The sequence below is a fragment of the Entelurus aequoreus genome, linkage group LG21 (genome assembly GCF_033978785.1).
Source record: "Entelurus aequoreus isolate RoL-2023_Sb linkage group LG21, RoL_Eaeq_v1.1, whole genome shotgun sequence".
Taxonomy (NCBI): domain Eukaryota; kingdom Metazoa; phylum Chordata; class Actinopteri; order Syngnathiformes; family Syngnathidae; genus Entelurus; species Entelurus aequoreus.
In genome coordinates, this window is record NC_084751.1 from 29,242,282 (window position 1) to 29,255,714 (window position 13,433).

At 36.0% G+C, this 13,433-nt stretch overlaps 1 protein-coding gene across 1 annotated transcript in view; it reads left to right on the forward strand.

The window, feature by feature from the left end:
• The window catches only part of dcc (DCC netrin 1 receptor), a 563,221-nt gene that overhangs the window by 256,704 nt on the left and 293,084 nt on the right, over positions 1-13,433 (forward strand). The window contains exon 11 of the mRNA XM_062031404.1: positions 7,199-7,248. Coding sequence (XP_061887388.1) covers positions 7,199-7,248 — 50 coding nt within the window. The remainder of the gene's footprint in view (positions 1-7,198; positions 7,249-13,433) is intronic.

The following is a 13,433-nucleotide window of genomic DNA, read 5'->3' on the forward strand; positions in this document are numbered from 1 at the left end:
GAGGCAACCGTGTGGCTCTCCCCTCCTTTTTTCTTCCTCTTCACCAACAAGATTATATACTAAATTGTTTAAAGTGATGTTAAATGTTCATTCATACATTTTATTTAAATTCCCCATAGTTTTCTGCATAAAAAAACCCTATAATTATTATCTATAAAATGTGTTTTATGTTACTATTTTAGGTGTCTGGAACAGATTAACTGGTTTAGATTGTTTATTATCAATCAATCAATGTTTATTTATATAGCCCTAAATCACAAGTGTCTCAAAGGGCTGTACAAGCCACAACGACATCCTCGGTACAGAGCCCACATACGGGCAAGGAAAAACTCACCCCAGTGGGACGTTGGTGAATGACTATGAGAAACCTTGGAGAGGACCGCATATGTGGGTAACCCCCCCCCCCCCCCCCTCTAGGGGAGACCGAAAGCTATGGATGTCGAGTGGGTCTGACATAACATTGTGAAAGTCCAGTCCACAGTGGATCCAACACATCAGCGGGAGTCCAGTCCACAGCGGGGCCAACAGGAAACCATCCCGAGCGGAGACGGGTCAGCAGCGCAGAGATGTCCCCAACCGATGCACAGGCTAGTGGTCCACCCGGGGTCCCGACTCTGGACAGCCAGCACTTCATCCATGGCCACCGGACCTATGCAACTCCCCCTCGCAAGGGACAGGGGAGAAGAGGAGAGAAGAAAAGAAACGGCAGATCAACTGGTCTAAAAAAGGGGGGGTCTATTTAAAGGCTGGATTATACAAATGAGTTTTAAGATGGGACTTAAATGCTTCTACTGAGGTAGCATCTCTAACTGTTACCGGGAGGGCATTCCAGAGTACTGGAGCCCGAATAGAAAATGCTCTATAGCCCGCAGACTTTTTTTTGGCTCTGGGAATCACTAATAAGCCGGAGTTCTTTGAACGCAGATTTCTTGTCGGGACATATGGTACTATGAGAACAATTAATTTGGTTTACGTACGGTTTTTGACGAACACTTTGAAATGCATTAATAACGTAACAGAAGGACATTTCTACATTTATAAACTGAGTCAAACAATTCCAACGCCACAACATTGAGCCTATTCAGGACATTTAACATTTTCCGTACAGAATTTCAGCTCATCGTTATCTTTTTAACATTCACACAATTTTTTACACAAATGTTTTTTAATGTTTTATTTTTGTAAACTTTCTTTCTCCAATTGTGTGCATCTTTTTTTTTATGGTAGGCCCAAACATTGTAATTCATCAATTAATTAAAATCATTGGGAGGTGGGGGGGCGAGGGTCACTATCACCAGTTAAGTTTTGTTTTGTGGACATGACAGATTGGCAATGATGGGCAAGCTAATTGGAAAATGTAGTGAGCTAAGCCACAAGTTACTCTTGATTAAATGTAGCTAAGCTACAGGGCAAGCCATCCCGAGAGAATTGTAGCAAGCTACACTACAAGCTACACTGCAAAAGTAGCTTGCGTAGCTTGCTACATTACATTTACATTATGTAAATATATAACTGAATGTACAACTTTCCACCAAACAACAGAAACAATGCTCAGTTTGATTGTTTATTAAAATAAACATTAGCTAGAAACATGCCCTCTGTCTGGCTTTTTTTTATTTTTTATTTTGAAATTGCGTACCATGTACAAAATGAGGGAAAAACACAACAAACAAATTAAATAAAAAGCAGTGAAACAATAAGAATGAAAAATAAACACCATAATATATACTCTAATGAATAATTTTTAGCACAGGATAAATTACTTAGAATTTTGCCCATCTTTCACAATCACTTTGAAAGACATGATGAGGGATGGATTTTAAAAAAAAAATACATTCCAACTTGTAAATAAACGTAAATAAAAGTCTGCTTACAACGGAGCTAATGGGATCAATACTAGGACCTAAATTATTCAATCTCTATCTAAATGACATTTGTAAAGTTACAAAAGATTTAAAGTTAGTATTATTTGCGGATGATACAACAGCGTTTTGTTCAGGAGAGAACACACAGAAGATAATACAAATAATAACAGAAGAAGTTAACAAATTAAAAAGATTGTTTGACAAAAACAGACTATCGTTGAATCTCACTAAAACTAAAATAATGCTATTTGGTAACAGTAGAAGAGAAAGTCAAACACAAATACAAATAGACGGAATAGAAATTGAAAGAGTAAATGAAACCAAATTCCTAGGTATAATGATTGATGATAAATTGAACTGGAAATCTCACATAAAAAATATACAACATAAAGTAGCAAGAATCACGTCAATAATGAATAAAGCAAAACATGTTCTAGACCAAAAATCACTTCATATTCTCTACTGCTCACTAGTGTTACCATATCTGAGTTACTGTGTAGAAATATGGGGAAATAATTACAAAAGTACACTTCATTCATTAACGGTGTTACAAAAAAGATCAGTTAGAATAATACATAATGTTGGATATAGAGAACATACCAATCCTTTATTTATTGAATCAAATATACTGAAACTCCACGACATAGTGAATTTGCAAACAGCTAAAATTATACACAAAGCAAACTATAACCTGCTACCCAAGAATATACAACAATTCTTCTCAAAAAAGAGGAGAAATATAATCTTAGAGAGAAATGTAATTTAAAACATTTGTATGCACGTACAACACTTAAGACCTTTAGTATATCAGTATGTGTAATTAAATTATGCAATGGATTAAGCAAAGCAATCAAACAATGTACTAATATGATCCACTTCAAGAAACTCTTCAAACTTAAAGTGTTTACAACTTCCTCTGGGGGTCCCCACACCCCACTGTATGTATTTATTTTAGTGTGCCTTTTCTTTGGACCGCACCTATAATGTTATTCTATGCCTACAATAAATAAAAACACCGTCTATCTATAGCTTGACATAAAAACAATGACTTGTGTGTTGTTTGGGAATAGTTGATAAAAGTTATGTGCAGTAAAACTTTGACCTAAACTCACCTTAATGTGTGACCTTACATTTGTGTTGCACGTCTTAGATGTCGAGAGCAGTTTTGATTTGAGCTTACAAGGTAAACAACAAAAAATAAATGTTTTGGCCATTGTTTTATCCAGACGCATACATTTGTCCAAATGTGGCCAAGGAGACGCATAGTGGGTTTCCTGGACGTCGTCTGAATCGCTAAAAAAGAAATCTAAGGAAGCGAATTCCTCTGCCATCTTCCAGACGTTTTATTTTTTTTAATCACCCGCTTGCATATTCACTCTTTTTTCCGACTCCCTCGTTGTCATTTGGGATGTGCGTGTCTGTTGTGATCTCCCTTCCTGGTTCGATGACCCACCGTAGCTTGCCTCTGATTGGCCTGTCCGTAATGTTTTTCAATAATCTTAACCAATCGTGACTCATCATAGTAAGCCAACCAATCAATATGGATTTTTTTCCGTATTTTTTTGTCCCCTGCCCCTGGATTTGCACAGTCCATTTCTTTCTTTCTTTCTTTCTTTCTTTCTTTCTTTCTTTCTTTCTTTCTTTCTTTCTTTCTTTCTTTCTCTTCTCCCTCTCTCTTCTTTTATAACTTGTAGCTTTGTAGCTAAGTTACCCGCTACATGTGTCATCCTCCAGTATGTGTTTTGCTTTAAAATGATATTTTAAGCTTGATGTGCCCCAATAATAAAAACCTTTGTCGCTGCAATACCAACAAGTTGCCTTAGTTTTATCCAAAGTTCTGTTTTGAAGCCAAATTGGCTGCCTGTCATCGTGACCACAGACTGTGTAACAAATATGCACCTGATTAATCATCATTCCTATTTTATAACAAGATAATTTATTTTTATTAATCACATGCATTAACGCGTTAATAAATATATATATATATATATATATATATATATATATATATATATATATATATATATATATATATATATATATATATATATATATATATATATATATAGTACAGGCCAAAAGTTTGGACACACCTTCTCACTCACAACACAACTGATGGTCCCAACCCCATTGATAAAGCAATGCATTCCACTAATTAACCCTGAAAAGGCTCACCTGTGAAGTGAAAACCATTTCAGGTGACTACCTCTTGAAGCTCATCGAGAGAATGCCAAGAGTGTGCAAAGCAGTAATCAGAGCAAAGGGTGGCTATTTTGAAGGAACTAGAATATAAAACATGTTTTCAGTTATTTCACCTTTTTTGTTAAGTACATAACTCCACAAAGAAAACATATTGAATGAGAAGGTGTGTCCAAACTTGTGGCCTGTACTGAATGTGTGTGTGTGTGTGTGTGTGTGTGTGTGTGTGTGTGTGTGTGTGTGTGTGTGTGTGTGTGTGTGTGTGTGTGTGTGTGTGTGTGTGTGTGTGTGTGTGTGGCATATGTAACTTATTTTTCCCATAAGGTTACATTTTTCCTCTTTTGTTGAAAATAATTGTAGCTATTTGTAAATGCATCAAATAATTGAATTTCAGTATGTTTGACTCAATAAATAAAGTGTTTGAATGTTCTCAATATTCAATACTATGTATTATTCTAACTGATCTTTTTTGTAACACAGATAGTGAATGAAGTGTAATTTTGTAGTTATTTCCACATATTTCTACAAAGCAACGCTGATATGATAACACTAGCGAGCAGTAGAGAATACATACTCATTTTTGGTCCTGGACATATTTAGCGTTATTCATTATTGAAGTTTTTTTGCCACCTGATATTGTATAGTTTTTATATGAAATTTCCGGTTCATTTTATCATCTTTTATTACACCCCAAAATTTAAATGTATTTTACCCTTTCAATGTCTACTCCATTTGTACTTGTGTTAGACTTTCTCTTCTGCTGTTACCAAATAGTGTTATTTTTAGTTTCTAAGATAGTCTGTTTTTGTCAAACCAGTTCTGTAATTTGGTAATTTCTTCTATTATTATTTGTATTAGCTTCTATGTCTTCTCTCCTTAACAAAACACAGTCGAGTCATCTGTAAAGAGTACTCACTTTAAGCCCTTTGTAACTTTACAAATGTTGTTTGTAAAGAGATTGAACAGTTTCGGTCCCAGTGGGGTACGCCGCAAGATATATTTGCTTCACGTTTTGTTTCTTGTTGGTTAAACAGCTTCTTACCCAGTTTAAGACCAACCCTCTGATGCCGTACCATTCTAATGTGTTAAATAAGATGCTATATGGTTAATTGTGTCAAATGATTTTGTTCAATCAATTAACACTGCAGCTGCATAACTTATTATCGATTGCATTGGTAATCTCCTCCGTTATTTTGATTGCCATCGATTTTGGAATGCTTGTATTGGCTGTCTGCGAGTATTCCACTTTTATTCATGAGTTTTTCCAACCGATCGTTAAAATATATTTTTTATGATTTTTGAAAGGTTTTGGAAAAAAAGAAAAAGGTCTATAATTTGTAAACTAGTGTTTCACTCCAATCTTATAAATTGGTAAACCTTTTGCTTCTTTTTTGGGAAATTTGCCTGTTTGAAACAATAGATTGCTGTTATATGTTAAAGGTTATTAAATGTCGTTTCCATATCAAGTCCGTAACTATCAGTTGAGGTCTTGGGTTTACATTTATTCACAATTTTGATTATTTCCTCTTCTGTCACGTCAGTGAGGGACATCGAGTTGGGTTTTATGTCTATGGTGTCATTCCAGTCCTCAATTGAAACAGAATCTGAAATACTTTCCTCCATACGTAATATAATGTTTACAAAGTAGTTATTAGGCTATAAACTACTTCTGTCATATTGTCATTTTTTTTACATTTCCGTCTGAGGAGTATTGAGGGTAATCCCTCTTAGAACCATTCTTAATGATGTTGTTTAGGATGCCACATATTACTCTCATGTTGTTTTTGTTCCTGTCTTATAATTAATTTCTTACATGGCAGAAGTATAATAGTTAGCTTGTTCTTGTACGTTTTGTACTAACTTTCTGCTTCTATAGATCTTTTCATAGTAAATGTCCTCTGTAGTGTATTTGTATTTTTACAGTTACAGTTAATTTAAAAAAACTTTGTTTGATCTACATTAACCGTTTAAAACAACAGGACCTCTTTACTGGGGGCTACTTGATAGTGTCCATGTGGTTTTGGTTCTGATTCGGGTATTAATTTATTTTGGACATGCATGGAGTTGCAATATGGTACATCACATATTTCCAGTTTCTAATTACAACATGTCCGGAAACGAGTAGGAAAAGCAGATATTTTTTTAATCCTACCCCTTTTCATAGCAATTTGTAACACAATTGCTTGTTCACATGCTACACTCAATCTACAACACAGACACATAAATATATAAATTAATACATAAATACATAAAGTGGTCATAAATACTTTGTTGTTTAAAAGTTGTGATTCACTTCAATAGATGAATAAGATTTTTTCATTTTTCAATGAGGTTCAAGATGTTTATCAGGATTTGTCTTTCTTGTACTTCGGAAACACTTTATGAGTTTGAGCACTTTCTTAAACTGGATCATAATAGTACAATGTTTGATTTATTTGCCTAATTCATTCCATAGTTTAACTCCACATACTGATATAGTAAATACTTTAACCCTCTGGGAATTACTTAATTTCATAGCAATAGAATTGTTAAAGGACACAAAAGTCAAAGAGTCTATCAAAAAATGTTTGGATTTATATGTTTTAACATTTTTTTTTGCTCATTTAATTTATCCCTAATGTTATATTTATCTTATGTTGTTGAACATAATTGTTGTATAATATTACGTAGCACGTTAAAGTTAGCTATGTGCATACATGTAACTGTTTGCAGACGCACAAAATTAATTGCATTTCAATATATTTATTCAATAAAAAAGAGGTTGAATGTTCCCTATGGTAATTATCCAATAAAGTAAAATGTTTATAATTTTATGAAAACAAACAATTCAAAGCACAAACACATATACATGGTAAAAACAAGCTAGCAGTCAGAGAGCAGCATACAGTATGTCATGAATAATTTTATAAAACAAAACACTAATTTAACACATTTAGCAGTATTTAAAAGCTAACATTTAGCATTTCCAACAGTACAAGTGTCATTCCTTGATTGCTAAAATTCACTGAACAAACATCTTCATTTACTATTTTCCGGTAGCAAGAATATCAACTGTGTAGTTCTGAATCAGCAGAAAGTAGATGCAGCTCACTGTGATGCATTTTGACGTCTATGTTTTTGTTTTTTCTACACAGTACCTAGTGCTCCTCCTCAGAACATCACCTTAGAAGTTGTGCTGTCAAGGGTAAGTTCTCTTATATTTGCAGTTTAAGATTATTGAACACTTGAAGTGCTGTCAAATCACATTAATAACCAATGATTGATGATGATATCGTGTCTAAAATTGTACAGAGCATTAGTCCCACCAGCTAATACTCTCTACGCACGTGATGCTGAGGATGATGTTGTTGTTTTGAGATCTCCTACAAACTGACACAAATTATCAGCATAATGATTTAGCAGGCTGTGATTGATTGATGATGATTTAATATAGTCACTATCACATTACCATCAGTCTAACGCAGTGGTTCTTAACCTTGTTGGAGGTACAGAACCCCACCAGTTTCATATGCACATTCACCGAACCCTTCTTTAGTGAAAAATATTTTTCAAATTTTTTTTTCAAATTCAAGACAAAGTTACGTTCTTTTTACTAGTGCACAAAATGAACCGTGCATGAACATCACCTTATTCAAAGAACAAAACTAACACAGTGCATGAACTCACAACAAATTGCACACTTGCAAATCAGATGGAAAATTAGAGGGAACATTGTTTGGGGGTATCCATAATACTTAGACTTAGACTTCTTTTTTATTGTCATTCAAATTTTAACTTTACAGTACAGATACGCCGATAGGGAGAAGTTTTTATTTACACGATTGATTGATTGATTGAATGAAACTTTTATTAGTAGATTGCACAGTACAGTGCATATTCCGTACAATTGACCACTAAATGGTAACACCTGAATACGTTTTTCAACTTGTTTGATTAAGTCGGGGTCCACGTTAATCAATGCATGAGTCTGGTGTGTCTTGACCGCTGCGGCGGAGGCTCTGCCGAACCCCTGAGGCCGACTCACCGAACCCCTAGGGTTCGATCGAACCCAGGTTAAGAACCACTGGTCTAACGGTCTTTTCTACCAGCTGAACAAACTACATTATCTCATATTCATTAAATGTTACACCATTCGATTGGTGTGTAACGATACTCGTATTTGTAAATTAATTTTTCAGTTTGGTACAGAGGCGTATCAATTTCCCACTCTGTGCAAAATCAGAAGTAAGGGAGTGAGTGTTTTTCACCTTTTATGCTAGTGGCAATAATGCCAAGGAGAAGCCAGAGCTTCCGCCATTAAAGTTTCCTGTTTGGGAAGACTTTGCCTTCCCTGTGCAAACATTCGTAAATGATCCATTTTACAAATCAATATAGTTGTTGTAAAGAGCCTGATAAAGAGGCTTATACTTCTAAAGGTTGAAAAAATGTCTGCAATGGCCAAATATGAGTGTCTCTCTTCGGACAAAAAGGAACAAAGAGCACGGAGGTCTCTCAACATTCTGATAGTTGAGGTCTCATATTTTAACACATATTTATATCCCTACTGTCACCCCAGATTTGCATGTCTGCTTTTAAATGTTTTAAATTAATGAATAAAGCTATACTTACATTTTAAAGTGGCTCTTTCCGTTCCATACAGGCAGGGCCGCCATGTTGAAAATACAAAACCCAAAACCAGTGAAGTTGGCACGTTAATCGTAAATAAAAAACATAATACAATGATTTGCAAATCCTTTTCAACTTATAGTCAATTGAATAGACTGCAAAGACAAGATATTTAATGTACGAACAGAGAAACTTTTTTTTTTTTTTCAAATAATCGTTAACTTAGAATTTACTGGCAGCAACACATTGCAAAAAAGTTGGCACAGGGCATTTTTTCCGCTGTGTTACATGGCTTTTCCTTTTAACAACACTCAGTAAACGTTTGGGAACTGAGGAGACCGATTCTTTAAACTTTTCAGGTGGATTTCTTTCCCATTCTTGCTTGATGTACAGCTTAAGTTGTTCAACAGTCCGGGGTCTCTGTTGTGGTATTTTACGCTTCATAATGCGCCACACATTTTCAATGGGAGACATGTCTGGATTACAGGCAGGCCAGTCTAGTACCCACACTCTTTTACTACAAAGCCACGCTGTTGTAACACGTGCAGAATGTCGCTTGGTATTGTCTTGTTTGCTGAAATAAGCAGGGGCGTCCATGAAAAAGATGTTGCCCATGTCGTGATATCCTTTACACACCGATGTCACTTTTTGATGCAGTACCGCCTGAGGGATCGAAAGTCACGGGCTTGCCGCTTACGAGCAGTGATTTCTCCAGATTCTCTGAACCTTTTGATGATATTACGAACTGTAGATGGTGAAATCCCTAAATTCCTTGCAACAGCTTATTGAGAAATGTTGTTCTTAAACTGTTGGACGATATTCTCAGGCATTTGTTCACAAAGTGGTGACCCTCGCCCCATCCTTGTTTGTGAATGACTGAGCATTTCATGGAAGCTGCTTTTGTACCCAATAATGGCACCCACCTGTTCCCAATTAGCCGGTTCACCTGTGGGATTTTCCAACCAAGTGTTTGATGAGCATTCCTCAACTTTCTCAGTCTTTTTTCCCACTTGTGCCAGCTTTTTTTAAACACGTTGCAGGCATCAAATTCCAAATGAGCTAATATTTGCAAAAAATAACAAAGTTTCTTAGTTCGAACTTTAAATATCTTGTCTTTGCGGTGTATTTAATTGAATATAGGTTGAAAAGGATTTGCAAATCATTAGTGATGGGTTGATGAGGCGTCATGAAGCGTTTCGACACTTTGCAAAACTGTATTGATACTGTGTCGATACCGTGTCACTAAATACTGACATCTGCTGGACATTAAAAATCCCTACAGGCAACCTATGGACCGACTCAACTGACACTGATTTCATGACCTAGTATATACAGTATTATAAACCAAGTCATTGTATTTCATTTAGGATTATTTCATATCTTCATTTAAATAAAAATATATTTTTATCTTTTTTAGATACAGTCAATAAATAATGTGAACATGTATCAAAACATGGAAATCTAAGAGAACATGTTGTGAATGAGGATGCTTGTGGACTGGGAATTTTTTTTTTTTTTTTTTTTTTACACATTTTTATTTAAAAAAAACAGTTTTTCCAACGTATAAAATTTTAGACGATTTCTCTTCTTAGTTATTAATTCTCAGGCTGTAGAAAAGACCCGCTCACAGCGCACAGAGGAGGCGTCAGTGCGACACAGTTTGCGTATCGGTCACGTGACCGAAACAGCTCATGATCGGTCACGTGACTTTCTAAAAGCGGTACGCGCACCGACACAGGGTTTTGCTCTATGAGCTCGACGCATGTGCCGATGCATCGTGTTGCCGGACCCATCACTACAAATCATTGTATTCTGTTTTTATTTAAGATTTACACAACGTGCCAACATCACTGGTTTTGGGTTTTGTAGTTTTTCAGAGCAATCTCGTTGGAGCTGAAGCAGTCAATCAGAACATACAGCTGTCCAGTTCTCTGATTGGTTGTCTTTTTTTTTTAGATTTTTTTTTTATTGAGCATTGATTGTAGAGACGTGTAAGCATAATCACATGTACACGTGAACATACAGTGTATGACATATACCACTTGGTTCAAAGGCAGAACAACGCTCATTTTTCTTTTCAAACAATACGAACAAAATGGACAGGCGAAGGGCCTGTCACATACCTAACCCCCCACCCACCCACAAACCAAAAGGGGCACCAGTACAGAATAGTGGAGAAAGTAAATAAACAGGTAAAAAGAGAAAAACTGAGAAAGTGCAGGGAACAAACTTATTATGGGGCTGTGGAGATCTACTGTATTGGCTGGGTCAACATGATACAATAAGACTGGCTTGACTGCTTAGTGGTGTTAGTCAGGCAGAGCTTTGAGTCCGTTCAGATAAGTTAGCACTGGATTCCAAATAAAAAAATACTTTGTCCCTTGATCCTCTGTGTGAATATTTTATTTTTTTCTACCTGGATAAAGTGCATCAAGCCACAATGACAATCTTGATAACATCTTGGATTTCCAATTGAGTTGTATTCTTCTACGTGCAAGTAGTGTTGCAAAAGCAAGTATGTTTTTGAGATCTTTCTTAATTCTGGGGTAGTTCCCATCTACAAAACCAAAAATGTCTGTTTCAGGTAAAAATTGGAAATTATTGCAGTGCAATACTCCAGGTGTCATCTTCCAAGTGTACTCCCAATTCACTTTCCCAGTCTGCCCTAATCTTTTGGACATGAATGTTCTTGAGAGCGGCAATACAGTCCTTAATTCTTGAAATTAGTTTATTGGGGTTAAAAGGGCTTTTCAGCAGCTTGTCTAATGTGGACATTGGAAGTATATATGGGAAATTGGGGTCATTGCACTGCAGGAAGTGACAGATCTGAAAATACCAGAATAGACTGGATTGATGGAAATTATATTTAAGTGACATTTCTTCATAGCTTGCAAATGTGCTATTTATGTATAAATCTTTAAAACTACAAATACCTAGTCGTTGCCATCGAATGAATTGTAAATCTGATTTTGCAGCACGGAAGAGAAAATTATTAATTATTAGGCCTTTGTGTAGAAGATTTTTGATACCAAAACTCTGCCTGAATTGAGACCATATTCTGAAGGTATTTATCACAACAGAGCTGTTACTGAAGTCTGAAATAGTAAGTGGAAGATCGGAGGTCACCAGGGCCTGGAGAGATGTAGATATACAAGATGTGGCTTCTAAGTAGCACCAGTCTGTGTCGGGAGCGTGGAGCCAATATATAATTTTTTAAATATTTGCGGCCCAATAATAGTGGCAAAAGTTTGGAAGTGCCATGCCACCTTTTGACTTGGGTCGCTGTTGTAGTTCTAATCGTATTCTTGGTTTTCCACCATCCCATACAAATGAAGTTTAGGCTTTATTAATGGTTTTAAAGAAAGATTTTGGAAGGTAGATTGGGATACACTGAAACAAGTAGAGAATTTTGGGAGCATGTTCATTTTTATACAGTTTACTTTTTCTGCTAAGGACAAATGAAGTGACTTCCATCTTCTCAGGTCTAGTTTAACTTTTTCAAACAGCGTGATGAAATTTTCTTGGTAAAGGTGTTTCATGTTCCTTGTAATATTAGTGCCCAGATATTTAAAGCCATTTCTGGTCATTTACAATGGCGCAGCATTGTCCTGCATCAAAAAGGCTAGGTCATTAACTGGGTAACATTCTCTTTTAATAATATTCAGTGTATACCTTCTCAAGGTTTCGATAATGGAAGGTATACTTAAAGTGGGGTCTTATACATACAATAACAGATCATCTGCATACAAAGACACTCCTGTCCATCTCTTTGGATACCACTTAGTGATGGTAATGATTTAAGAGGGATTGATAAGGGTTCTATGGCCAAAGCAAATAATAAAGGGCTGAGGGGGCATCCCTGACAAGTAACCTTTTGACAGTTGGAAGTATTTAAATTGTTTGCAGTTTGAAATTACAGAGGCTTTTGGTGAGGTGTATGGAAGTTTGATCCAATAGATGAGATTCGGGCCGAATCCAACTTTCAGCAGCAGCAGCTTTATTATTGTCCATTCTTAACATGTACAAGACACATAAGAACTGAAATTACATTTCCCAAGACTTGCGAATAGGTACCCCTTCGACCATGTCAAACGCTTCTTCTGCATCCAGCGCAATAATCACCTCAAGGACCCTACTGGAGGCGGGAGAGTGGATAGTATTTAAATGTCTGCAGATTTTTGTAAAAGAATGGCTCACTAAGATAAAACCGGTTTGGTCTATAGAAATCACGTCACCCATAGTATCTTCCAATCGGAAGACAAGGGCTTTTGCAAGGATTTTTGCATCATTATTTAGAAGGGAAATGGGCCGATATGAACCGCATTCGGTTTTTATTTTGTCCGGCTTTAGCAGAAGAATAATCAATGCTTCACTTAGTGTCCTTGGCAGTGACCCGAGAGAGAAAGACTCGTTAAACATTTCAAGTAAGATTGGGGATAACTTGCCAGCAAACTTTTTATAGAATTCAATTGGGAAGCCATCTGGGCCAGGTGTTTTACCGTTTTGCAGTGCCATTATTGCAGCAGTGACTTCTGCCTGTTTTAATTGAAGCTTACTTTCATTCTTAAATTCCGTGCTTATTTTAGGGCTCTGGAGATTATTCAAAAAACTTTCCAGTTCAGTGCAATCTTCAATGGATTCTGATGTATATAGCTTTGAGTAAAATAAAGAGAATGTTTTATTGATTTATGCTAGATCAGTCGTTGATTCTCCATAAATTGTCCGTATTTGTGGAATTTGGCGAGATGCTGAGCGACATTTAAA